This window comes from Microcaecilia unicolor, chromosome 5 (assembly GCF_901765095.1).
Source record: "Microcaecilia unicolor chromosome 5, aMicUni1.1, whole genome shotgun sequence".
Taxonomy (NCBI): Eukaryota; Metazoa; Chordata; class Amphibia; order Gymnophiona; family Siphonopidae; genus Microcaecilia; species Microcaecilia unicolor.
In genome coordinates, this window is record NC_044035.1 from 176,527,617 (window position 1) to 176,554,245 (window position 26,629).

General features: G+C 42.4%; 1 protein-coding gene across 1 annotated transcript in view; it reads right to left on the reverse strand.

Annotated features, from left to right (window-relative positions):
- The window catches only part of LOC115470428 (splicing factor 3B subunit 3), a 210,377-nt gene that overhangs the window by 153,517 nt on the left and 30,231 nt on the right, over positions 1–26,629 (reverse strand). Inside the window, exons 3-5 of the mRNA XM_030203606.1 lie at positions 17,037–17,188; positions 10,474–10,629; positions 11–166 (exon numbers count right to left, since the gene is read on the reverse strand). Coding sequence (XP_030059466.1) covers positions 11–166; positions 10,474–10,629; positions 17,037–17,188 — 464 coding nt within the window. The remainder of the gene's footprint in view (positions 1–10; positions 167–10,473; positions 10,630–17,036; positions 17,189–26,629) is intronic.

Below are 26,629 nucleotides of genomic sequence, written 5' to 3' on the forward strand. Positions count from 1 at the left end.
AAGTACTCACCGATGGGTCCAATGAAATTATTCGGACAGTGTTGTCTACTAGTCCCACAGCGAGAAAACGAGATCGCTGTTCTCCAGGAGGAACACTTGCCAGGCTCATGCACACCACATCTGCAGACATCTCCTTACGTTCTGTATACTCATTCAGTTGGCCTGACTAAGGAAGAGATATTTGCTTGATTAGTAAAGCATCATATAGTGCCACGGTACTAAGGAACTACACTGGGCCTCAATTATGGAAAACTGCAGATTATTAACTCACTTGGAGGCATATTTTCAAAGCACTTAGCCTTCCAAAGTTCCATAGGTTTCTATGGAACTTTGAAAGGCTAAGTGCTTTGAAAATATGCCTCTTGGTTTGTTATCTTGGCCTGATCTTGCCTTATTTCATCTACTGCTAAGGTGTAGAACTGGAGAAAGTAAAACAGTGGCTATTAAAATGATTCTCTTTTTGCTTCTCTTAAGAGAATTAAGGGGAAATTTGGTCATACCTGTTAATTTTCTCTTTTCTTCCTGCCTCACCATCCTGACGATTGAGTTGTCCTCATCTACTACCAGCAGATAAGAGGCAGGGGCACTGACTTTTCCCAGTGACATTATCAGTTTAAGGGCTGGTGCTCTGTGGAAAACTCCAGCAAGCCTCTGCCAAAACAGCGGAAGCACCCATAAACCACACACATGCCACATCAAACCACTGCAGAAACAAATAAATCCTTAAACCATAATATTTTTTTTCTAAATTGCTCCTTTATGGTGCAGCAGGATCAAATGAAAGGAAATTAACAGGTATGACTAAATTTCACCTTCCTTAGTGTCCAGTTGCAACATAGGATGTACATAAGCAGAAACTCATTGGCAGGAAAAGAAAACACTCCCCCTGAATGATGGTTCTGCCAAAGTCTGGGCTCTGGCCAGCACATCCAGTCTGTAAAGCTTCACAAAGGAATGAAGCGATGACCAGGTTGCCGCTCTGCAGATATCATCAGGAAAAATGGCTTGAGCATCAGTCCAAGATATTGCCTTCACACAAGTCGTGTGCGCCTGTAAGCCGGCAGGGACCTTTGATGCCACATAGCCCATGGTAAAGGTCAAACAAATGGTCCGAGAGACAAAAGGAGTCTGTCTCAAACTCTGCAAACATCTAGCTTGTGAAGCCTCTTAACCCTCAAGACTATCCTCTGATTTACAAAACAGGGTAAGCAGACCTCTTTATTCACAAACGTTTGTTCTTACCGGATAATTTCCTTTCCTTTAGTTCAACAGACCAGTCCAGGACAAGTAAGTTATGCTTGTCTACCAGCAGGTGGAGATAGAGGGGACAGAGCGGCACTGTGCTTTAAGCTCCAGCGTTCAGTGTCACCTCTCAATATTCCGATAACAAAGCAATGGAAAAGGAGTAAAGTCAGATAGTAGCTCTGCCAGAAGAAGCCTTCTACCTCTACCTCCAGAACTATGTAGTAGAACACTCAAGCAAGGAACTGGTACAGCGATTGCCACATCTAAACAGAGAAGTCTGCGGAACCAAGAACAACAAACCACACCAAACTAGCAAAAATATAACAAAAGAGGGTTCCTGGATGGATCTGTTGCACTAAAAGAAAGAAAATTATCTGGTAAGAACTAATTTTTCTTTCCTTAGAGTGGCAACAGATCAATCCAGGACAAGTGTGAAGTACAAAAGCAGTCCTCACTTGGGGTGGGAACTGGAAACTCCTGCAAGTAGGATCCAAGCCCCAAAGGAAGCATCCTGTCAAGCTGCAATATCAAGGCAGTTGTGTTTAGCAAAGGTATGCACCGAGAACCAGGTAGCAGACCTGCAAATTCAACCAGAGGGATTGCCCAACACTCAGCAAACAAAGAAGTCACCCCACAAAAGAACTGACCCTGGAATACTGCCGGAGGCTGTTTCCCTGAAGAAATCGCCTTTTTCATACAGTGAGAAACCGTTCCTAGGACCAGAAAGCAGCACGAACAGGTGATCTGAAGTTCTAAAGTCATTAGTCACCTCCACCTAATGCAGCAGTGCCAATATCCAGAAGCCTAAGGCCCATAATCTTCCTTACGAAAAGGAAGGAAGAAGCACCACCTGATTAAGGTGAAAGGGAGAAACCACCTTAGACAAAAAGTATGGAACACCCCCTCTTTCCGTAAACACCAAGAAAAGGTCCCTACAAGAGAGCTTGAAGCTCTGACGACCAGCCGGCTGAGCAATGGCCACCAAAAACATCATCTTGAGCGTAATATCTTTCAGAGTAGCACCAAGAAGTGGCTCAAATAGAGATCTCTGAAGACTTTTCAGGGCTAAATTAAGATCCCACTGAGGAAAGGCAGGCCACAGCAGCAGCTGCAAATGATTAACCCCTCTCAACAACCCGACCACGTCTGGATGATCTGCCAATGAAAAACTGTGCACACACCCCCTTTAACAAGCCAAGGCCTCCACCTGGACCCTTCAACAAATTCAAGGCCAGGCCCTACTTGAAGACATCCTGAAGAAATGCCAAAATCTGAGGGACAGAAACCCAAAAGTGAGACAGTATGCTCACTGCACCAGGACTCGAGAAGTATCCAAATTCTAGCATAGACAGCATTTTCTTGCCTCCAAAAGAGTAGTGATAACCTCTTCTGGATAACCTTCCTCCCCAAATGTGATTGTTCAATAGCTAGGATGCAAGACCAAAGTGAGACTGTTCGTCCATCAGAACAGAACCCTGAATAAAGCGGCCCTCTGCCGAATAAAGGTCTCAACTAACAGAACACAAGATCCACATACCACAGCCATCTGGACCAGTATAAAAGGGCTCGCTATGCCCAGAGAGAGTGGTTGCTAGTCCCGAAGCAGACGTCAATGGCCAGGCCATTAGCTTGTGTTCTTCCCTTTTCTCATCAGGCCCCCGTGATTGGCCATGCTATCCAAAAATACTGGCATACTCTGAGTGTACATTCAGTGTTTAAAGAACATCCCAAAATGGCTTATAGCCGAAGATCTAATTTAGGGGAGCTACTGAAAAAACCTAGTGTTGCAAGATACGGGGGGGCACCATTCCTCGTGCAATGATTGTGTGTATTGCAAGCATGCTATTCATACCAATGCCATAAGAATTCCTGGGTCTAATAGATTTTTTTATCTACAATCACGCACTAATTGTAATAGTGAGCGTATCGTTTACTGTATAGTGTGCCCGTGTAATAAATATTATATCGGACACACTAAGAGGAAATTAAAGAATAGGTTGGCTGAACATGCGAGCAATGTGAGGAATTCGAGGAATGATGCCCCCCTGGTTGCTCACTGGTTGGAACAGAAGCACACTGTGGAAGATATTAAATGTTTGGTTTTGGTGCAGGTTCCTTTGTCTGATCGTGGAGGGAATGTAAGTGATCAGCTGTTCAGGGTTGAGCAGCAGTTCATATTTCAGTGGAATACTGTGGCGCCATTGGGTTTAAATCTGGAGGTTGAGTGGGTATAAGGGTATGACATAAAATGGGGGCGTGGTCTGCGCGGGTTCTTCAGGTGTGATAGAGTGGGGTTGTAGAGTGAGTATCATCATTTCCTGACTGCGTAGGTTTGGAAAACAGCCCGCTGGGTAAGCTGCCTAATGAAGCATTACTATCATATGTTAGTTAGATTTGGTTAGTTTCGTTTATATGGAAATGTAGTAAAGATATTCGTGGATATGGCTATATGGGAATGTGATGTTTGCCTTTTTAGGTTGTGGAATGTGGTTCTCCTGAGGAAGATAGGATTGAAATGCGATCTCGCATACAGACCCAAGAATTGGAGTGAGTGTTTGAAGGCAGATGCGCTGATGGTGCCCTCAGCAGCCAGGCCCTCTCCTCGTTGACGCTCTCGACATGCAGCAGTGTATAATTTGAAACTTTTACCATGAATGTTTCCTGTTGGTTTGAGTAATCTTCATACTCTACCTTGGCTGAAATGCCAAAATATTTGGTATAAAGTTATAGACATTGTGCTGGACATTTAAATGGACATTTAAGAGGGGGAATCCCGTGGCTCCTTCTCTTAGAACGGAACTGGTTGTGAAGAGGGCATGGTCCATTCAAGAAATGTGTAAATGTATGGCAATTTGATAAGAGCAACAATAGGGAGCATGCATGTGTGCAAGTGATTGGAATTGGGGGGAGGGATTTCTTGGAATACAGGGGATACTTTGGGTTATATGTATTGTATTGTGCATATCTATGGATTAAAGAAACTAAAGTGATTTATAATGGAGTGTTTAATTAAAGAACAGTGAGTACGGGTGGGAGTGAACCCTTGGAAACCAACAACTAATCAGTACTGATCCAACTGGTTTCTGGGGAATTGCATCCTACTAAAGGAGAAATTAGATCTTACCTGCTAATTTGCTTTCCTTTAGTCCCTCCGGACCGGACCAGGATTGGACTGTTGGGTTGTGCCCGCCTACCAGCAGGTGGAGACTGAGAAAAACTCTGACTCTAGAGAGCCAATAGGAGCCCTGGCCATGTGACCTTAGCCTCAGTATTTGAATAACAAAGCAGGAAAGAAAGAAAGAACTTCTGTGCCATATGGAATCCTAGCAGCCACAAATTCCTCGGCAAAACCGAGTACTAGAGCTCACCAGCAACTCTCACCAGAGAAGTGGTATGGCCCATTTGTATTAGAGCTCACCAGCAACTCTCACCAGAGAAGTGGCATGGCCCATTCATATTAGAGCTCACCAGCAACTCTCACCAGAGAAGTGGTATAACATATTCAAGGCTTTATATATATTCCAGCAACTGAACTCACCAGCAACTCTCAACAGAGAAGTGGTATTAAGGTTTTATATATATATATATTCCAGCAACTGAACTCACCAGCAACTCTCACCAGAGAAGTGGTATGAACCATTAAGGTTTTATATATATTCCAGCAACTGAGCTCACCAGCAACCACCAGAGAAGTGGTATGGACCACGCAAAGTCTTTTTTTTTTTTTTTTTAAATATACATATACAGTATCATCTGTTTGTTTGTTTTTTTTTTTTTTGAAACATTCCACTTCCAAACTTAATAAAAGAATCTAAAGAGTTGATAGACTAAAGGAAAGCAAATTAGCAGGTAAGATCTAATTTCTCCTTCCTTAGCGTCCCTCCGGACCGGACCAGGATTGGACTGTTGGGAAGTACCAAAGCAGTAATCTTACGGGAGGGACAGACATTGAGAATGCGGTAGAGTCCCTGAAAACACCCAAACTAGGATGAATACGAAGCCAAAAGCTTGACGATCCAAGAACCGCCAATAAACTAAATAGAATGACTACAAAGCAAAAAAGCTGAAAAGTCCAAGCGACGCTGAACATTGTCCCCTACCAAGTGGCCGCTATATAATGTCCCCTACCGCACTATCAGTGCAGCGCAAAGGACAGAGAGACTCGAGAAAAAAAAAACGACTGAAAGAAAGATGGCAAAGGTAGAAGCAGAGCCGCCTGGAAACAAAAAACTGCAATGAATCTACCTCAGCTGAGAAAGTGGAAACCGAGATCCTGAAGTACAATACTCCAGATATCGTAGACTATTGCTGACCTAGCAACAGATTGGAAGTATGTAAAGCCTATCAGTGAGAAAGTACCTGATCACTAGAAGCTAAATAGGTAAAAACAAGAATGCAGTTAAATACTATGCAGAAGAAGAAGGTACCTAAATCCCTGCTGCAAACTAGACTGAAGGTCCAAATAAACTGACAGCCGCTGCAGTTACCCAACATGAAGAAAACATATCTCAGAGCGCAATTCAAATGAGAGAGAAAGAATCATCTGTAGCTGTTGCCTCTGCAAGCAGATCACCTGAGACTCTTGTCGTAGACCCCAATTAGTGAAAACGGGAATAAATCAACAGTAGACACTTGTTAGTACCTTTCATCTGTTAGATACATATAGAAGTCCATAAAACACTACACAGTTCCAGGAATAACATGTATAGAATGTTTGTACGTTTAGGAATCTAGCCAGGTGCTCATGGTCTGGATTGGCTGTGGACCGAAAAGGTGGGCTCGATAGGACCTTTCAGCTTTTCCCAGTGTGGAATTAAATATGTACTTATGTAGTAGAACTATAAATAAACATATATATTTTCACAGATGCCGCCATCAAAAAACTGTTCACTGTGTGTGTATGCTCCCGGCATACTTGCAGGAAGAATGCTCAATCTCAACCACCAGACCCAAGTGCTGCACTAGTGAGAATACAGAGGCCAACTGAGCGGAGGGAATTCCATCCGAGATAAATATCTGGATACGAGAGGGCATCTATCTCTGCCGCTGACAAGTCTTTTTAGCAAGAGAGAGTAAGCGAGGCACATGGAAGGTCAGAGCGAAAAGAAGTAGTTCTAGAACTGGGACCTCCCCTTAAGGTACTATCCATTGAGAACTCCCAGAAGTTTTTTTTTTTTTTTTTTCAATGGTCATGAAATTGACGGAGTGAAAAGCTGCCAAAAAAGACTACCGAGACTCCAAAGAGAATGAAGAAAAAATTCCTTCTTGGGAGCTAGAAAGTAAAATTTTACTCTGCAAAATAGAGCAAGGTAATGGCCGAAGGCCCAAGAACATCCAGAGAAAACAGAAAGTGGGACGCTTGTAGAGAAGACAAAAACAGTCTGCGCCAACTTGACTAAACAAAGAGAGAAAAAATAGAGACATGCTACGAAATCTAATGAGATCACACGAGAGCTCAAAAGAGAGATCAAATGAGAGACCTGGCTACATGCACCCCGTAACCTAGAGTGTGCCCGAAATGCACCACCCGTTGCTTGACCTGACAACTCTGTCAATAAGGCTGTCTGTAATGAACCAGACATCTAGGAAAGGATGAAACGAGGAGACATTGTTTCATGAGCGCTGCTGCTACTACGACCATAACTTAAGAAAAAAGTGCGCGGAGCCAACGCGAGACCGAAGAGCAGGGCAAGAAAACTGGTAATGAGGACCTTATCATCCTCGTATCGTGGACATTACTCCTCCTATACTGAGATGTACTAAGATGTACCGACCCACACCCATAAGAAATGAATGTGGTACTTGCAACCTGGATTGACCACAACTGAGGACAGGATGCTGGGCTTAATGGACTCTTAGACTTTCCCCGTATGACAATACTCATATACTAATAGCAAAAATGCACAGGAAGTGAAAGAATCCCCTTCCAATTGAAAGGAAGGTCTGGAGTGAGAACGTATAGAATGAAAATGAAAGGATCACCATATGTTGAGCGTGGACTGAGACACACTGGCCTTTAATTTTACCGGATCTCCCCAAACCTCGTATTATGTCATGCCTCCTTCCTCACTGAGATGTACAGAGATGAACAGACGCACACTCATGAGATATGAATGTGGTATTTGCAATCTGGATTGACCCCATCTGAAAACAGGATGGGGACTCTTGGCCTTTCCCATTATGGCAACACTTATGCCCTGATGGCAAAAAATGCACAGAAAATGAGTGAATCTCCTTCCAAGAGAGAAAAAAAAAAAAAAACTCTGGAGAGAGGAAGAATAAAATGAAAATGAAAAGGAATAGACTTGGAAAATACCTATTACGGAAAAGGTGGTGAATTTGTGCCACAGGAGACAAGACTGTACCTGACGTCAAAAAAGCTTGAAACAAGACCCTAAAATCTGTAAGGAAGAGAAAGGGATAGCAGATGTTATGGATGGTCATACTGGACAAAACCAGAATGTTTACCATGTGCCCAGGCTGAATAGATAAACAAAAATATAAGTAGAAAGCGTGAGGACCTCTCACTATCCTTAAGTGGGAGAAAATGCAAATTGACCGGATAACTTTACTCCCTAAGTGGACATATCTCTTGTAAGTCCTAGAAGAAAACTAAGATAACACATGAGAAACTCCAAGACAGTTGGAAAAGTAGAGAAGACGTGAATAAAACATGCCTTCTAAAGCAGCTGAGAAAACTGGGTGCTCGGTAGACAGGACAGTCTCCTAGAATATGAGAACCATCTGAACCATGTAGCCTATGCAGCTGTCATCTGCTATGCCAAAGAGAAAGCATAGCCATGAAAGAAAATTGCTGAAAGGAAGTAAGACCTTATGTTCAGAATTGCAAAGTACGCAACAATTGAGTATCAGACCATGTATTTCATTGCACATGGCATATGAACCATACAGCCTACGCTCTAGAGAACGTTTGTTAAGATCTTAAAACACTGTATAAGAACACAGCCACGGAGGAAAATTTCCTGAAAGGAATTAAGATCTTATATCCAGCACTGTAAAGTACCAAACAATAGACTATCCGGCAATGTAGTTCTATCCACATGGCACCTGAACCAGATAGCCTATGCCATAGAAAATGTTTGTTAAGTTCTTAAAAACACTGTATAACATCATAGCCATGAAGGGAAATGCTTGAAAGGAACTAAGATATTATGGCCAGATTTGTAAAGTACTAATCAATTGACTATTAGACAATGTAGTCCTATTCACCAGGAAATGAGAAAGACACAGAGTGATGTACACTGGACCCCATAAAAACTGCGCTAGACAATAGCGAAGACCTTTCCTCCAAACATCACACACAAGGGAAAGGAATAGGAAAATGGTTATTTTGGAGCTGAGATACAATTTAACTCGCCCCATTGTCAAAAACAGAGAATTCCCGACTGAGCTGCACTTTGAATCGGAGTCTTGCCAAGAACAAAGAAATCGCCAACTGAGCTGCACTTTAATTCACAACATTGCTAGCAACCAAAAAGCCCCCGACGGAGAAAAAACAGAGGGAAAAACAAAATGAACGCCATTCGCATCGTAGCATTTTGTTTTTTGTTTTTTTTTAATAGCTTGAAAAATACATGTAAAAAATAATTGCGGGGAAAATATACTACCAATTGCCCCAACTACCGGAGAAACAATATCTCCTTTCCATTGCACAAACAGCCAAACACAGTAAAAGCAGAAAAACGCTGCCGCATCAAGGGAAATTGCAGCTGGAGGCAAAACAATGGTGGCCAAGCGCGCCAAAATGAGAAGAATAAAGTTTGGGGGAGAAAACCACTGACCGGACCGACGAAGAAGCAGGAAATCCGTGCTGCCGAAAAACAGATAGCCTCCGATGCCGCACAAAACATGGTTTAGCCTCTGGCCCGAACAGGAACCGTCAATACAGCTCCCAAGCTATACAGACCCGTCCAAGAGCGAACACGCACTTAACAGTTCGCGCCTCTTTTTTTTTTTTTACAACTACCGCCGCTAACAACGCCGGACAGCAGAGGAAAAATAATGAAGACAACAAAAAACCGCTGATTAAAGTCACAGACGCTGACATCACTTTTTTTTTTTTTTTTAAATAGCTCCGCCAGAAAAGAAAATAAAGACTCTTCAAACAGAATAAGACAGAAGAGCTACCTGCTCGTTATAAGCCTGGGGAAAGCAAAAACTACTTCCTTTAAATTCCTTTCAATTGAATTAATTCTTTTAATTTTCTTTTACTTGATTTAATTCTTTAAAAACAGCTGCCTATTAAAAGTGGCTGCCTCTCCCAAAGACGGTACACCTTTCCAGAGAAAGGGACGGCCCTTCCCTGCTAAGCCAGGGAGATGGGGAGGAAGGGGGGGTGGACTCGAGACACCCGAGTTTAACACCCCAGAGGCTGTCAAAGAAAGAAAAGAAACCCTGTCAAGCCTCTAACTATGATTCCAGGCACAGAAGAAGTATTATAAATATATCTGTAATATCTTATAGAGAAAAAGAGAGAGAGAGAGACTAATGGGCTCACTTCCTACCTGCTGAGAGACTGAGAAAATACTGAGGCTAAGGTCACATGGCCAGGGCTCCTATTGGCTCTCTAGAGTCAGAGTTTTTCTCAGTCTCCACCTGCTGGTAGGCGGGCACAACCCAACAGTCCAATCCTGGTCCGGTCCGGAGGGACGCTAAGGAATCCCCATTAGCTGCCTAGTGCCTGTCGCATTACTAGCTTGTGCTTCTTTTATCTACAAAGATTTTGCTTTCTCCTTACGGCTTTGCCTGTTCTCCAGTGAGTGAAGGGTAAAACATTTGCAATGCTGCAGCCTTCTAACCTTGTGAGTAAAATTGATGAGGGGAAATTAAAAGAAGCCATTTTAAAAGTATACAGATGATCAAAGGAATAATAGGCAGCTGGTAGGTCTGTTGGTATAGCAGATTTCTCACATCTGCTCCAAAGGATTTTTAAGACTAGCTATAAAGCTCAAAATAAGCATTTCAGTTGACAAGTGACCCAATTGTGTGGCTAATAATCTGCTTGTGTTCAAAGAAAAACTATTTATGTTAAGTATCAGATTTTTAAGTCATAGTATGTGGAATATGATCTCAGTCTTCCAAATTTAATGCTATTGCTTGCTGCAGTACTTGATTCCTACCATAGACAACTTCTTATTGGCATTAATAGGAAGTATAAGGCAACTTATTCAACTGGTATGAATCTGTTGTTGCTAAGATTCCACTTACCGGGTCCATTTCAAAATAGACCAGCTCTCCCCCTGTTAACGCAATCACCACCTGTCGCTGGTTCACAGCACACTTCACAATGATCTTTTTCCCTGGAGTCTTCCATTCATTCACTCTCTTGTCTGCACGGATGTGTCTGATACCATCTGGATACACCTGGACATTCAAACAGTGCAGAAAGATTGAGTGACCAGTGTGTGGTACAGTGACTGAAACACAGCTCAATAACATTAAGCATAAGTATGCTTAATGCTCTCAAATTTGACAATAGTAATGGCTCAGATAAGGTTGAAATAAAACAAATCTGATTAAAAGTCAGCAACCCATATGCTGCTGCTATGCGCCAAAAGAAAGGTGTGCATTACTATTTACTAGCTAGGATAAACAAACTTTTTTTCCCCCCAGATAGTTGATGTCAGTGTCTTCTGTCAACATATCATTAAGGGCAATCTGGGCTGGGGCTGTGAGATAAGTTACTCCTGGACACCTCTGAGCCACAGTTACACCCCTGTCTTTTCTACCCTTCCAAATATTTCAAGTGCCCTATGCATATCTAAAGGTAAGAGGTTCTTTTTCCTCGTTAAAACCAGGGAGAGAGGTTGGAGCTGCCCTTTTACAGAGGCCAACGTCTTTAACTTGGAGGCCATATGGGAAGCTATCTCTGCTCTCCAAACTTCTTTGGGATCTCAGATACACAAACTTGAGTTCACACATTGATCTGATTATAGCCGATTTCAGCCTCAAAGAATAAAGTGACTGTTTTGGGGAATAAAATGGATACAGTTAAGGCGAGGTTGGAAGCACTGGAAACCCAAGGAAAAACTTGGATGAAAGATAGTGTGAACCTGTGCGCTAAAGTTGAGAACTTGGAAAATGCTGTCAGACATCAGAATCTTAAGACTAATTAATTTTCCTAAGCAATACACTGTTTCTGCTTTGGATATGTTTTAAGAGATACTAGTCAGAAATATTAAAGGTTCCAGAGTCCTCATGTCCACCGGTTTCAAAAATGTATTACTTTCCTGTTGCTAAGAGGCAATTTCAGCCTAATCAACAGAGCTTGCCTATCGATTGTTTGGATTTAACCAATTTATTAGAAGGTTCCAGAGTCCTCATGTCCACCAGTTTCAAAAATGTATTACTTTCCTGTTGCTAAGAGGCAATTTCAGCCTAATCAACAGAGCTTGCCTATCAATTGTTTGGATTTAACCAATTTATTAGAACAGTTGTATATGGAGGTCCTAGCTCCTGCTACATTATTAGTACAGCTGGCATTGGACTCAGACAGGGAATGGCTTCTAAAGCTATTATTTAAATATAAATATGTTTTCTTTATGAATTATAAGGTAAGGATGTATGCTGATATATCTAGAGTGACTCAGAAGAGGAGAAAGCAATTTTTGTTACCAAGACCAAAAGCGCTTCAGTTAGGGGCAACTTTCATCCTTTGTTTTCCTTGTAAATGCATTATTACTCTTCAAGGTGCTAGATATATTTTCTTTGATCCTGGGCAGCTTAATACGTTTGTAACAAATAAGTCTGTGATATCATCCAGTACTCCTCAATGAATATCCTCCTGGTTGAACTTCACAGAAAATGATACTGCACCCATCAGAAGGCAACCTCTTTAGTTTCTTTATATTATATTATTATTTCTTTTTTTACCATGTCATTGTTAGCTCCTTTCCTTATTATTGTGGACTAACAATAGTAGCTGTATGGTATTTTATACCTTCTAGTTTTTTCCCCTCTTTTCTAAGTGTTTTTTTTCTTCAATTACTGTAATTACTGCCTTAACCCAGCAGCACATCAAAACCAAAGATCATACTGGACTTAACCTAACTCTTCCTCCTTACGATTCCCCAATGTGTCTCTCACATATGAACTTTACCACAACCTCACTCTGCTATAGAAATGCTAAATAGTAGTAGTAGTATTTGTTCAAACTGGTATTGGCGATCGCCTCTACTGTACTATGTAAACCACCTGCTAATAAGTGGGAAAGCGCGGGGTATAAATGTTACAATACAATACATTGAGCCTGCAAATAGGTGGGGAATTGTGGGATACAAATGTAACAAACAAATAAATTTCCTTTACTGTAGTAATATGTTATATTATGAATTTGAAATTGATAAAAAATAATAATAAAAGAAGGTCAGAGGTACTTGAAATTCTCTCCCCAGTCCTCTTGCTGGGAAGCTGGCAGAAAAACCATGAACGTCCCATGCTGGCACCACTAGTCATTCTGGCAGCCAGAAATGGGCTACAACTTTCAAAAAAATGAACCACATCTGGGTGGGACTGCAAATGACTCCCCTTGAGCTTACACCTGAAGTGTGACAAGGCCACTACCTGAACCTGCAAGGAAGACAGGGCTAAGCCGTTTTCAAATCCAGGCTAAAAGCCCACCTCTTTAACACTGCTTTTGACTCCTAACCACTACTCACTTGCCCTGTACCCTTTTATCCCCACCTCTTTAATTCCCTTACCTCTTAGTTGTTCTGTTCGCCTGTCCTATTTAGATTGCTAGCTCTTTGAGCAGGGACTGTCTTTTCATGTATGGTGTACAGAGCTGTGTATGCCTTGTAGCGCTATAGAAGTGATAAGTATAGTAGTAAGTCCTCCTTTAGGACATCTTGCAGAAAGGACAGATAATGAGCAACCACAATGTAAAAGGGTACAAACCCTTTCCCCACACTAGGCTTCAAAAACTCTCCAGACTCTTACATACACTAAGGAATTGGGAGCACTTCCTGGCCTGCAACAGAGTGGAAATGATTTCCACAGCAAAGCTGCTGCACCTCAAATATGCCCTGTCAAGGGCTAAGCCATAAAACAGAAGGGAGACATGTCATTCAGAATCACTAGCTCCTGTACTAGTAGGCCTCTAATCTGAGGAAGCAACAGTCTGTCCCCAATCAAGAGGCGCACCAAGTCTGCATACTACAGACACCTGGGCCAATGTGGTACTACCAGAACCACCACGTCTGGATGGCCTGCTATTCTCAGCAGAACATAGTCCAGCACTGGACAGGAAGGAGAGAGATATAGAGGGTCCCCGAGTGAGGCAACAGTTGCAGCAGAGTATCTAGACCTTCTGAACCAAATTCTCTTCAATGAAGATCCTCAGGATCTTGGTGTTCTGCTTTGTGTCATCACTAGAGTCCCCCAGTGGATGCATACCTGTGTAAAGCCCTCTTCGGAGAGCTCCCACTGACTCAGGTTCAAGCTTTGTCTGCTTCAGAAGTTTGCTTGTACATTCTTTTCTCCAGCTATATGAGACACACTGAGCACCCTAAGGTGAGCCTCGGCCCATCGTAGCAGGGCCACCACTTCTTTGTTTCCTCTTGCTGATTGATGTACGTCAGACCACATGACCCTGCACTCGACCCTTCAAGGCGCATAACACCCTCCGAATTGCAGGATTTTTCAATCAGTTGATTATTCAGGCTGCCTCAGAGAGTGTCCACCAGGTCTGGGTCACTTAGCCCTGACAGTGAGTCTTCCCTCCCCCAACCTATCCATCTTGAAAACAAGTCACTATGGGGTCTTTCTAAGTTTCATGATCTTGTTCAGGTTGTAATCAGCAGCCATCAATGTATCTTGGCTCATGCTGCTGAATTCAAGGAAACTGCCTCTGGTGGGAATGATGCTGCGTCAACCAGCAAGAGTGCTGATGAAGGGGATGCATATACATCCAAGCCCAGAGCACCAAGTCCAGGATCATAGCCATGGAACCGAGCACTTGCATGTAATCTTAGGCCTGGGACGCCTCTGTGCCAAAAGGGACTGAATTTATCCCTGACACTTCTATATTTGCAGTTGAAGAACACACACCTTGGCTCATGCATGTCAAATAGGGCTCCCAGATACTCTATACATTGCAATGGGAGCAACTTGCTTTTTTTTGTTGTTTCAAACTTTAAATCAACTTTTATTCAGAAAAAGATGTAAAATATCCACCTACCCTTCATAAACTATAAAAAAGTAGCTCAAAGGAAGATGTACATTAAAATAAAATCGAGTCCTTTTTGTAACTAAACAGTACAACTCTAACAGAGCACCCCCCCCCCTAAAAAAAACAAAACAATATGCAAAAGGGAGCGACTTGCTGTTTATCAAACTCAGACAAGAGACTGTATGAGTTGGACCACACCAGCGTTGTCTTGACTGCTCTCATCTAATTGTCCAGGTAGAGCTGAACTCAAATCCCCTATCTGCAAAGAGCCAAAGCCACCACAACCATTACTTTGGAGAACATATGGGAGCTGTGACTAGTCCAAAGGTGAGGGTCTGAAACTAAATGCCACCTGAGAATGACAAACCGGATGAATCTCTGGTGAGGTGGCAAGAAAAAGATGTTTGATTAGGCTTCCTTGAGGTCCAGTGCCCCGAGAAATCCTCAGTACATACAGTTGTGATGACCAAGCGTAAGGTCTCCATATCGAAGTGTGACACCTTGAAAGCCCAATTTACACCCTTCAGGTCCAGAATCAGACAAAAAGATCCCTTTGTTGGATAGGAACCACTGCTCACAGCCACTGAAACTTCTCCAACATGGCTAACATGGCTGCATGCATAGCCGAACTCCCACAAGGAGACACTATAAAGGTGGAGGAGTGGCCTAGTGGTTAGGGTGGTGGACTTTGGTCCTGGGGAACTGAGGAACTGAGTTCAATTCCCGCTTAAGGCACAGGCAGCTCCTTGTGACTCTGGGCAAGTCACTTAACCCTCCATGGCCCCATGTAAGCCGCATTGAGCCTGCCATGAGTGGGAAATGTGCGGGGTACAAATGTAATAAAAAAAAAAAAGGCGTCTCCTAAAGGACAAGAAAACTCCAGCATATAACCTCTGTAGATGACATCTAGCACCCACTGGTCAGAGGCTTTCCAGGTCCACTCCTCATAAAACACCGATAGCAGACCACTTTTTATCAGTGAGGACTGGACTACTGACTCTTCATGGGATCCTCTGGAAGCTCCTGCAAGCTAGACTCTGAGAACTTTTTTATACAGTTGAAACGAAAAGGCAGACAACCTTGCTGGTAGATGGGATCTCTGCCCCTTCCTGGGCAATACCGTTGCCTCTCGGAACCTCAGCTTGCCCAAGGAGAAGGAAGAGGTGCTCATGGTTTGTCCTCTGAAAATCTCTGCAGATGGGAGTCCCCTCAGGTCCTTCATGATTCTCTCCAAAAAGGAGCTTTCCCTTAAATGGAAGCTTGCTGATATGGATTTTAAATGCACACAGGCAGAACAGAGGCAAAACCAGAGAAGCCACCTAGCCAAAACTTACTTCTCCTTGGTCCTAGCAGAGTTTCAGATCAAGCCATACAGAGCATCTGCTATACAGGACAGACCCAGATTCCACTCGCACCAGTGTCTTCAGCCTGTTGAACTCACCACAGACACAATCTGGACATATAGATGCTGCAAATAGCTGCCTGAAGCTCAAGAGTGGATACCTTGAAGCATTGTTTAAGGAGTGCCTCGAGCTTATGATCTAGATGACTCTCAAGCACCATCCCCTCTTCCGCTGGGCTGGTAGTTTTCTTAGTGGCCGCGGTCACAATGGCATCCTTAGGGAACTTGAGCTTTTCCTTCTACCTATGCACCAGTGGATTTAGCTACTCCATCGTCCTGCCCACCTGGAGTTCAGCTTCTGGCATTTTCCATTCTCCAGAAATCACGGTCTGGATACCTTGATGGACTAGAAAGGCCAGGGTGGGTGGCTGTCTAGCTAGCTCCAGACCCTTTGCTGGGGGTCTCTGAAAAGCTGATGGCTTCTTAAGCTTATGCGATCATACCAGACAACTACTTCCTCCAGAAGGGCTGAATTACTGAGGGTCACCCTATCTGATGCTGAAAACTCCCACTCCTTCAGATGGTCTGCCAAGGAGGACCCCTGCACCCCCACTGACTACATTAGATTCTTCTGAGTCTCACACAGAGGGCAAGAACTACAAATCCTAGTCCTCCCAGTGCAGCCCCTTAGCTTGCAAGACCCCTCAGTCTCACTGGCTGAACTAAGTTCCTGGGTTGCACTGCACTGAAACTGCCCGAGCATAAAAGCTCTATACAGCAATAACACAAACTCAGAGGAGAACCCCCCCCCCCCCCCCAATAGCCCTTGCAGCTGATGCCCCGATCTCCTGCCCAATCTCACCAAGTGCTGTCATGACCCATTCTAGGACTACCCTGGAGCTCCGCTTTTATGGTCTAATTATGCTGGTCACAATTATGTACTTGCTTTTTCTTATTGTATTATGGAGGTTAGAAAAATTATTGTATTGCAGCCAGGTGTTTTCTTATATTGATTCTTGATATAAGTTTTTAATAAGCATATAAAGTACCTACTTGGGAAGTACGAAATCTTGCATTTTGTTTAATTTTGACTCTTGATTTTTAATGTAGTTCAAATAGCAAGTGCTACCAATGGATAGCAAGATGCGCCTCTAATGCAACTGTAAAGTTGTGCCAGAACTCTTCTATAGGGGACTTTGCTAAAGTTCTACTTAAGAAGAAAAAAAAACGTTCAATCCTAAAAGCTGAAATAGTGCTTACCTGCACCAAAGCATCTTCCCCCAACAAAGAGCAGGACAAAGTGGGAGTTGTACCCAAGAAGCCTGAGTCTGTCACTTCCTCTACAGTCTCTCCAATGGAGAGCACCAGAGTGGCATTCACGAAAGAAACGATGATATAAGCATCATACTCATCTAGAATGAGATGGAAAAATGGGAAAAATTAAATATATGTTCAAATATTTATTTTGTTCACAGAAAAATGCTGTAACTGAAAATGTAAATATCAGGATGTCAAAAAGACTTGACATAACTGGATCTTATGTCCATGCTTTATAGCTTCTGGTCAGATATCAATCTAGTTTGAGTACTTACATCAAGTTTTAACATCAACCAATTTGTTAATCAGCTTCAGTAATTTACTACTCAAAGTCACAAAAATCAAGAGATTTTAAACGTTCCAGACCAGTATTAAAACTCTCATTCATCTCACTTGTTATCACAGCTAGTCCTCATTACGTCATCTGACTCTGAATTCCATTTTATCATTTGCTATTACTGACTCCCTTTGGCAGTGTCAGATCCACAAACCTTTTCATTGAGATACTTGTCCCAAAGACCAAACTTCCCTCCTGTTTTCTTATTCAAAAGTGCTGTGAATAGCTTAGTTTAATTCATCTAAAACCTAACCAGCAATAGGGCAATGCAATGAGATGTGATAAAAGATGCATGTACTTTAGAAGTTCCACAAGTAGATGCCAGTTAATTCTACAGTATGTTACAGAAAATTCAGTAACCCATAACAAACAGGCTAACATCCTCAAAAATAAATTACCACCTACCTAAATGAGAAACTTTATCACAATATTTCTGAATGGGCTAAATAATGGGTGTGTGGGAGCCTTAAGCTACTGCAGTTTTCTCAGAGCTAACTGTACAGAATGGTATAGGACCATGGGCCATGGAGAAGCACATAGGACTTGCAGTTTTAACCTTTGCCAGCAGGTAGTGCTGGAAGCACCATACTGAACAATGTAGACACAACTCTTGTGGGTCCTCTCCCAGTAGAAGCAAAACATATGATGTTGTCCATTAGATTGAAGCTCCTTTGAGCAGGGACCGTCCTTCTTTGTTAAACTGTACAGCGCTGCGTAACCCTAGTAGCACTTTAGAAATGTTAAGTAGTAGTAGTATGAGGACCTTAAAGATTCCTGATGCAATACCCCATACCCTGCTTGACTTCCAGCTTTTTAAATTACATTACAGTATTTGCCCACACCAGCTCCACTCATGCACCCAGCATAATTTATGTGAATGTTTTTCCCATACGTTAAGTTATTCGCAAATCTACTTTCTTACTGTTTTTCTTTCCTTTTAGGACAGTGATTACCAAACTGCGGGTTATGATTCTAATTGGAGTCATAAAATCATGCAACACACCCTGAGAAGATCATGCTGGAATTTTTAAATCAAGCATATACCGCTTCTGAGAAGTTAGATTTTTAGCTGTTTGACAGCAACAAAGTAATGACCAAATTACCAGCTCTCAAGAGTTACCAATTGGGAGATCAGCTACTTATGGTTCTTACTGGCATGAAATGAAGGCTTTGGAAATATGCTTACAACCTATGCTGGAATAGCAGACAGCCTGCAGGCTAGGCCCCTTTCAGAGAATGCATCCTGGCTGGGCCCCTTCCTACATAGAAACCACAAATTGTGGGACTTACAGAACATGTATGCAGGTGTGAAACTGTGTCCATGTAACACTTGATTTTCTCTTCATATTCTCAGGAATCAAGCACCCAGAGTAGTGGAGTGGAAAGCAAAGAGTATTGGGTTTTGGTGCGGTAGTTAAGAGTTTTCTCCTGCCCTACCTTCTCCCCAATAACTACTGCAGAACTACATCCAATGAAGCAAGAGCTCATAGAAAGGTTGGTTTGCATATACATACAGGATTGCAGCAGCAAGATAATGACCTAAGGTACCATGGAGGGGTAACAGCAGATTCACCCTTGTTGGTTTCTACTACTTTGCGCAGCTGGTGATTAACGGTTTGCTTTTTCTAAACATATGAATGGAGATGATGTGGATTTTAAGAGAGGAGATTAGCTGATGGCCCTTTACTTCAAGGCATATATATTCTTAGGTTCTTCAATCTTTTACTGAGATTTCTGCACAGAATTTTTACCATTTTAGAAGTCTCTCTTGGTAAACTTTGAAGATACAATCTCCAGAGCTGGACAAAATACTACAGATAAGATCTCTAGATGAGGAATTATTACCTCTTGTTTCCCTACTGGTTATACTTTTCCCTATATGCTGTAACATGCTTCCAGCTACTTCTAGTTGAACTGTTTCATAACCTGAGATCAGTCCCTGTTAACATTTTTGGAGGCAAATACCTCACATTCATGCCTATACTTTTAATATGCTGAATACTACCAGACACTCATTTTTTTATTTTTTGGATTTTTGCTCACACCTTGCATTCTCCATCAGGTGCGTCTAGTCTTAGAGATCTTATCATAACCTGCAAAAAGACAAACCTTTTCTACTAACTAAACCCTTTGCAATACTGCCTATGAAAATACTTAGTCCCAGTGCCAGAACCGATTCTTAAAACACTGTTACATATAGTAGTTTGGTAAAACACTCTTTCCACAATTACCACTTGTGATCTGATCTCAATCCAATTGGGGTTGTAAAATCTTTTGTGCTATACATCTAAAAAGAGACTCTGTACTTCAAACCTCTAAAACAATCAAGCCATCCTACTATATAAATGAAGAGTCCCAACGTTGTTAGAGGCAGTAACAGCGGCACGTAGAGGCAGGACGAGCGGATCAACGGCGGTCTGTAACAAACGCCCAACCCGCCTGCCCGGTCCGTCATTGCCACCCAGCAATTCTCCTCTCTCTCATGCCCCCCCCCCCCCCCCTCCAGGCACCCACCGAGTCTCCATCGCTCCTTTGAAAGCCCTGCCCGTCTGTAGCCTTCTCTTCCAGGTTGTTCCCTCAGAGTCCTGCCCTCAAGGAAAGAGGAAATGACGTCAGAAGGTGGAACTCAGAGGGAACGAACTAGAAGGGAAGACTACAGACGGGCAGGGCTTTCAAAGGAGCGACGGAGAACTCGAAGGGAAGGCTACAGACGGGCAGGGCTTTCAAAGGAGTGATGGAGAATCGGTGGGTGCCTGGGGGGGGGGGGGGAAGCAGGGAAAGAGGAGAATCGCTGGGTGGCTGGAGAGGGAGGGCAGGGGAGAGAGGAGACTCGCTGGGTGGCTGGAGAGGGAGGGCAGGGGAGAGAGGAGACTCGCTGGGTGGCTGGAGAGGGAGGGCAGGGGAGAGAGGAGACTCACTGGGTGGCTGGAGGGGGACAGGGGAGAGAGGAGACTCACTGGGTGGCTGGAGAGGGGGCAGGGGAGAGAGGAGAATCGTGGGGTGGCAGGAAAGGGAGGCAGGGGAATCGCTGGGTGGCTGGAGGGGGAGCAGGGGAGAGAGGAGAATCGCTGGGTGGCTGGGGGGGGCACACACTGTCTCTCTCAACTCACTCACACTCTCTCTCTCTCACACACGCACACACTCACACGTTCTGTCTCTCACACACTCACACGTTCTGTCTCTCTCTCACACACACACACGTTCTCTGTCTTACACACTCACTCTCACACACGTTCTCTCACACACTCACTCATGTTCTCTCTCTCACACGCTCACTCACACACGTTCTCTCTCTCACGTTCTGTCTCTCTCACACACGTTCTGTCTCTCTCACACACTCTCTCACACACGTTGTCTCTCTCACACTCGCTCTCACACACGTTCTGTCTCTCTCACACACTCACTCACACACGTTGTCTCTCTCACACACTCACTCTCACACACGTTCTGTCTCTCTCACACACTCACTCACACACGTTCTGTCTCTCTCACACACTCACTCACACACGTTCTGTCTCTCTCACACACTCACTCTCACACACGTTCTGTCTCTCTCACACACGTTGTCTCTCTCACACACGTTCTCTGTCTCTCTCACACACTCACTCACACGTTCTGTCTCTCTCACACACTCACTCTCACACACGTTCTCTGTCTCTCTCACACACACACGTTCTCTGTCTCTCTCTCACACACACGTTCTCTGTCTCTCTCTCACACACATGTATACACACTCTCACTCTCTCTTTACATTTCAGAAATAAAACATATTGCCCATTTGGCTATTTCATTACATTACGCACAACAGAAATGTTGCCCGTTGTAACGGGCTTTACGGCTTGTGTCTTAATAATCATCCACTTACAATGTTGTAGATAAGTCATTTTTTGAAGGAAGTATTCTTATACAATTTTTATCAGAACATGCAATCTTTATAGGGATGATAAACAATATCTTCTTATAGGGAAAGGAATTTGGAATTAGTTTACATCTTTTTCAGTTGTAGCTCAAGGATTAGGTACAGTAAGTATTTTCCTGTTTCCCTGAGAGCTTACAATCTAACTTTGTACCCGAAGCAAATAGAGGGTTAAGGGATCCTTTTACTAAGCAGCGGTAAGGCTAATGCGTGGGCAGCGCACATCAGATTGGCACTACCGCAGGGGTAGCATGCATGAGTACCATGCATGTAGTGCGTGAGCCCTTAGGTCAATGGGTGGCAGTAAGGGCTCAGGCAGTAAATAGCCACGTGCTACTTTTAACTTGGCGCACGGCCATTTACTATCCCCATTAAAAATGGCCTATTTCGCAGTTGCAGTAAAAAAAAAAAAAAATGGTCCAGCGTGCTGCAAAAACATGAACCCACACTACACAGGCCACTTTTTACCATGGCTTTATAAAAGGACCCCTAAGTGACTTAAGATCACAAGGAGCCACAGAGGGATTTGAATCAAGCTTCATTGCTTCTCAGCCCTCTGGTTACTCCTTCACTTCGAAATGGCCACTTATTTGAAGAATCAGTGCTTATCAACTCAATCCTTGGGACACACCTAGCCAGTTGGATTTTTAGGATAACCATAAGAATATGTCTTAATAGGTCTGCATACCAAGGAGTACTGCATACAAATTTATCCCATACATTCATTATTATTATTATTGAAAAAAAAAAAACAGCTTATATTTCACATTATCTCACAAATTCTAAGCAGATTCAAAATTAACATATATAATTCAAAAAAGTAACACCACAATATAAATACAATTAAACATCACAAAATTAAAAAAAAATTTCATCATAACAATTACAATGATCTAATCTAATCTGGCACTTAATATACTGCTAATTTCCTCGAATGGGTCCGAAGCGGTGTACAACAATAATGCTTCAACATACAGTTATATAATTACTATACAGATCAATACAAAACAAACAGGTCAATTACACAGCATCTACTACTAAGTATTCATGAAACAAAACTATTTTAAGATTCTTACAAAATAAGCCATAGGAACTTTCTAATCTTAGATCTGATGGTAGAGTTCCAGAGAAAAGGTGCCTGATAGGAGTATGAGCTCATGGTTACATTTAGAAGTAGAACAGTTCAGTATATCATACAGGTAAACAGAACCCTGACCATTTAAAGCCTTAAAAACCAGGTACGATTCTTATACACTAATCTGGCTTTTACCAGTAACCAGAGTAACTCATTCAGCAGTGGCGTAACTCTATCATATTTATAATGTCCAAAGATCACCTTGTCAGTGATGCTTTGTAGAAGTTGCAATCTAGCCAGTTGTTTCTAGGACAATCCTACTTAAACTGAATTATAGGATTTCAAATGTGACAATGCAAACGCCTGTATCAGTAATGCAAAATGTTTCCTTTAAAAATAGGACAGAATGGATCTTAGCTACCCTAGTTTAAAAAAATATTTTCTTTACTACATTGTTAATTTGTGGTTCAAAAGACAAGGTAGTATAAAAAATAATTTCCAAAACCCAAGTAATTTGTGCCACAGGAAGAAATTGTGACAGTTCTATAAAAATAGGTGAAGCATGTCCCGAAGGGATCAGTGGAAATTGTTTAACAGGGATTAATGAAGGAATATCATCCAAAGTATTGCTGAACAAGAAGAATCTTCATTTTGTCAGGATTCAATTTTAGCATATTCTCAATTGCCCATGATCTTATACCAGAAATACATGTAGCAACAGCCAGGAAGCCAGACATAAATATCATCTGCATATGAGAATAAGTACGCCCCTGGAACCAGAGATACCACACTTTCTTTAGTTTTTACACATTTGTATTATTGTAATTCTCTCTATGCTGGCCTGCCTCTATCTTCTTTGAAACACTTACAACTGGGTCAATCTACTGCTGCCCGTCTGTTCCATAGGTCAACACCATTCCATCATGCTACTCTTTTGTTGTGTGAACACTGGCTGCCACTTGTCTCATGCATTCAATTTAAACTACTCACACTGGTTTTTAAATCACAACTTTATAATGTGCCTGATTATCTGTCTCGTCTCTTAATTCCCTATGTACCTCCTCGGTCCCTTCGTTCCATGAGTGCTGGTTCACTTCAGATTCCACCCTCATCTAGAATTAGACTTGGCATTACTCACGCCACCACCATCAGTTATGCGAATTCAAAACTTTGGAACTGTATTCCTGCTTATATTAGATCCGAGACACCTTTTACTAAATTTAAAACTGCCATTAAAATCTACCTTTTCTCTTTGATATATCCTCCCTATCCTTGACTGTTTTTAAGCCTGAACGTATGGGTCCTCCCCTCTCCTGGCACAGCACGATTATGATTAGTATTTTGTATATCAAATATTTGTTAATACTTATGATGATGTTAAATAAAATGGGTAACAGAGGTTTTTCCTAGGAAACACAGCACTCCGGTGTCGAAGGATCAGATCTTTCCCCATGTTTCAGAACTGAATAATTGCAATTTGTTAAAAAGTCCCTAAAACAGGTATAAACCATACCAGATAATCCTAGATCTGCAAGTATATCCAGTAGAATAACATGAGCAACGGTATCAAATGCTCCAGAGATATCAAATTTAATAATATTGATTGAATACCCTGGCTTAAAGAAAAAGATCACATCCAACATGTTCCCATTCTCTGAACTTAACCACAAATGGGTTCAACATCAAAGGCTTGTCTGAAAAGATTAGTTTTTAAAGCCTTTTTAAAGGCTGGTATCGACCTGAAAGAGCAAACCTGAGGCGGTATAATTCATTCCACAGTTTTGGGCCTGCAACAAAGAAAATTCTTGCTCTGGATTCCTCCAGTCTAATCAGACGAAAAGATGGATCATCAAATATATGCGCGAATGATGAACATAGCGATCATAAAGGCTGATGTATACGCAGACTGGCAGAAATAACAGGTGAAATATTATCTGTTAGCACTTTAAACAAAATTATACTCTATATATTTGCTACTGTGGTAATTAATGGAGGAAAAGCCTCAAATACGGATGGATACTCCTTTGTTGATACACAACCTAAGGGAGCTCCATCTAATCATCACAGGCTGAAAAACCTCCCAATAACGTGACTCCTAACACTGTAACCAGGCGCCTCTCTTGTGCAGCCAGGGATAGAACAATCTCCTCTAACCACAGGCTCCCGGTACAATGAAAGAAATAGATGTCCACCAGTAACTTCCAACTTAAGGACTTTATTCCATGCAGGTTTCTAGCACACAGTTTCAACAGCAGCATAGCACATACCAGGATTCCATACAGGCTTACAGGCTCCAGTCTGGGCTCTTTATCCAGTGCACAATAAACAGTAATTCAATTCCCAAGACAAACAGTTCTTTCAGTTCATCATCACAGTCTAGTCACCAAGCAGCATTTTCTACCTTCTATCCTCTTTACCTTCAGGAGAGTTCAATATTTTAGGGACTCCTTCTACCCAAGGGTTTTCCCCTGCATCAGCTTCACTAGTAAGGTCACTACTTTAGGGACTTCTTCTTACCCCAAGGATTTTCAGCTTGCAAATACGTCCAAGACTTCAGTACTTTATGGACCTCCCTGCCCAAGGGTTTTCAGCCTGCAACTGCCTCTCAGACTTCAGTACTTTAGGGACCTCCCTGCCCAAGGGTTTTCAGCCTGCCACTGCTTCTCCCCTTCCTTGTTGCTCTCCCTGAACTGAACTGCTGAGACTCCTTCCCACCTGCCTAATTAATCCCTGGCTTCTGCCTTCACAACCAATCATTCTCCTCTCATTAGCTTCTCTACACACCCATACCAGCTGAGTTGAGCATAAGCCTAATGAGGAGCTCCTGCACACAGGGTTTCCTATCTCTCTTGCCCCCTAGGGCAGCCAATCTACACATCCAGTCAGCTTATTCCCTTGTCTTCCCCTATTGCAGCTAGAAGTCCAGTCCGGGTTCCTCCTCTCACCCCCTGGCTCCTTGACTGCAATGCCTTCTGGGACTTGTAGTTCAGACTGAAACTGCCTTAACCCAACTATCCTGGATGTGACTTTATCATAAGACTCAAACTAGTAAACATGTAAGGATCACATCTTCCAGCTGTTCAATCGATACGTCTATCATCCACGGCCCTAATAAAATTTTGTATCAGATTATAAATTCCACAGGCAACCAGTGTAGCTGTATAAGTGATATATGTTCAAATCTTGACAATTCATGCTACCGAGATTTGTGTGCAGCAATTTCAAAATTTTCCTTGGCAGCCCTACTAATAATCTATTACAATAATCCAAACATGGACTAAATGTAGTCTGAATCATCAGCCTAAAATTTTGAAAAGCTAAATAATCCTTAAAACGTCTCATCAATCTAAGCTTAGAAAAAATTATATCAATCATTTCTCTGACTTGATCCTTCATATTTAAGGTGGAATCTAAGATTACACCAAAAAAGTGAGTTTTCTAATCACAATCTCAACATTATCAATAGTAAAGGAGGTAGGAAAATCTAAAATAGGATAACATGAAAATCTGACTGGCAATGTGTGCCCTGAGGACTGGGTTGAGAAGCATTGTGTTAATCAACATGCAATCCTTAAAGAGAATTCTGTTCATCTTCACACTCCTCAACAATACTATTTTGGCGTCCTAATATGCTCGCTTCAGGAGATCTGTATTTCAAAACAGCTCCACAGAAGAGCAACATAATGAGGTCCATCCAGACTACCTACCACGGTAGCCTAATCGTATCTACACTCCTCTATGCCCTGTTTAAAACTGTGAAGGTCATTTAAGTTTTGCTTTGATTCCAACCTCTTTCTACATAAACAATGTTAACCCATCTTTCCTTTTGTAAAATTCTATACAAGCCGAACATTCAGTTCATGTCTGAAGCAGAGAGCTCTTGAAGCAAGAATGCTAGGCTACCACAACATTAGTGTTGTGCTGCTTTTTGTGATGTAACTTCCTTTCACCTTTCTTTTCTAATCTGAATTATGTGGAGACAGTGCATGCAAATCTCTCTCATGAATATTCATTGTGGATATCCTGAAAACCTGACTGGCTGGGGTGCCTCTAGGACCAGGTTTGGGAATCACTGCATTAGACCTTCCATTAGTCAACTGTAGACAATTCCATGGTAGAACAAATATTTTGACCTTTCTGATCTGTCATTCTGCGATTGTTCTGTCTACTTTCAACAGCCATGGACTTTTCTAAGCCGTTGCCTTCAG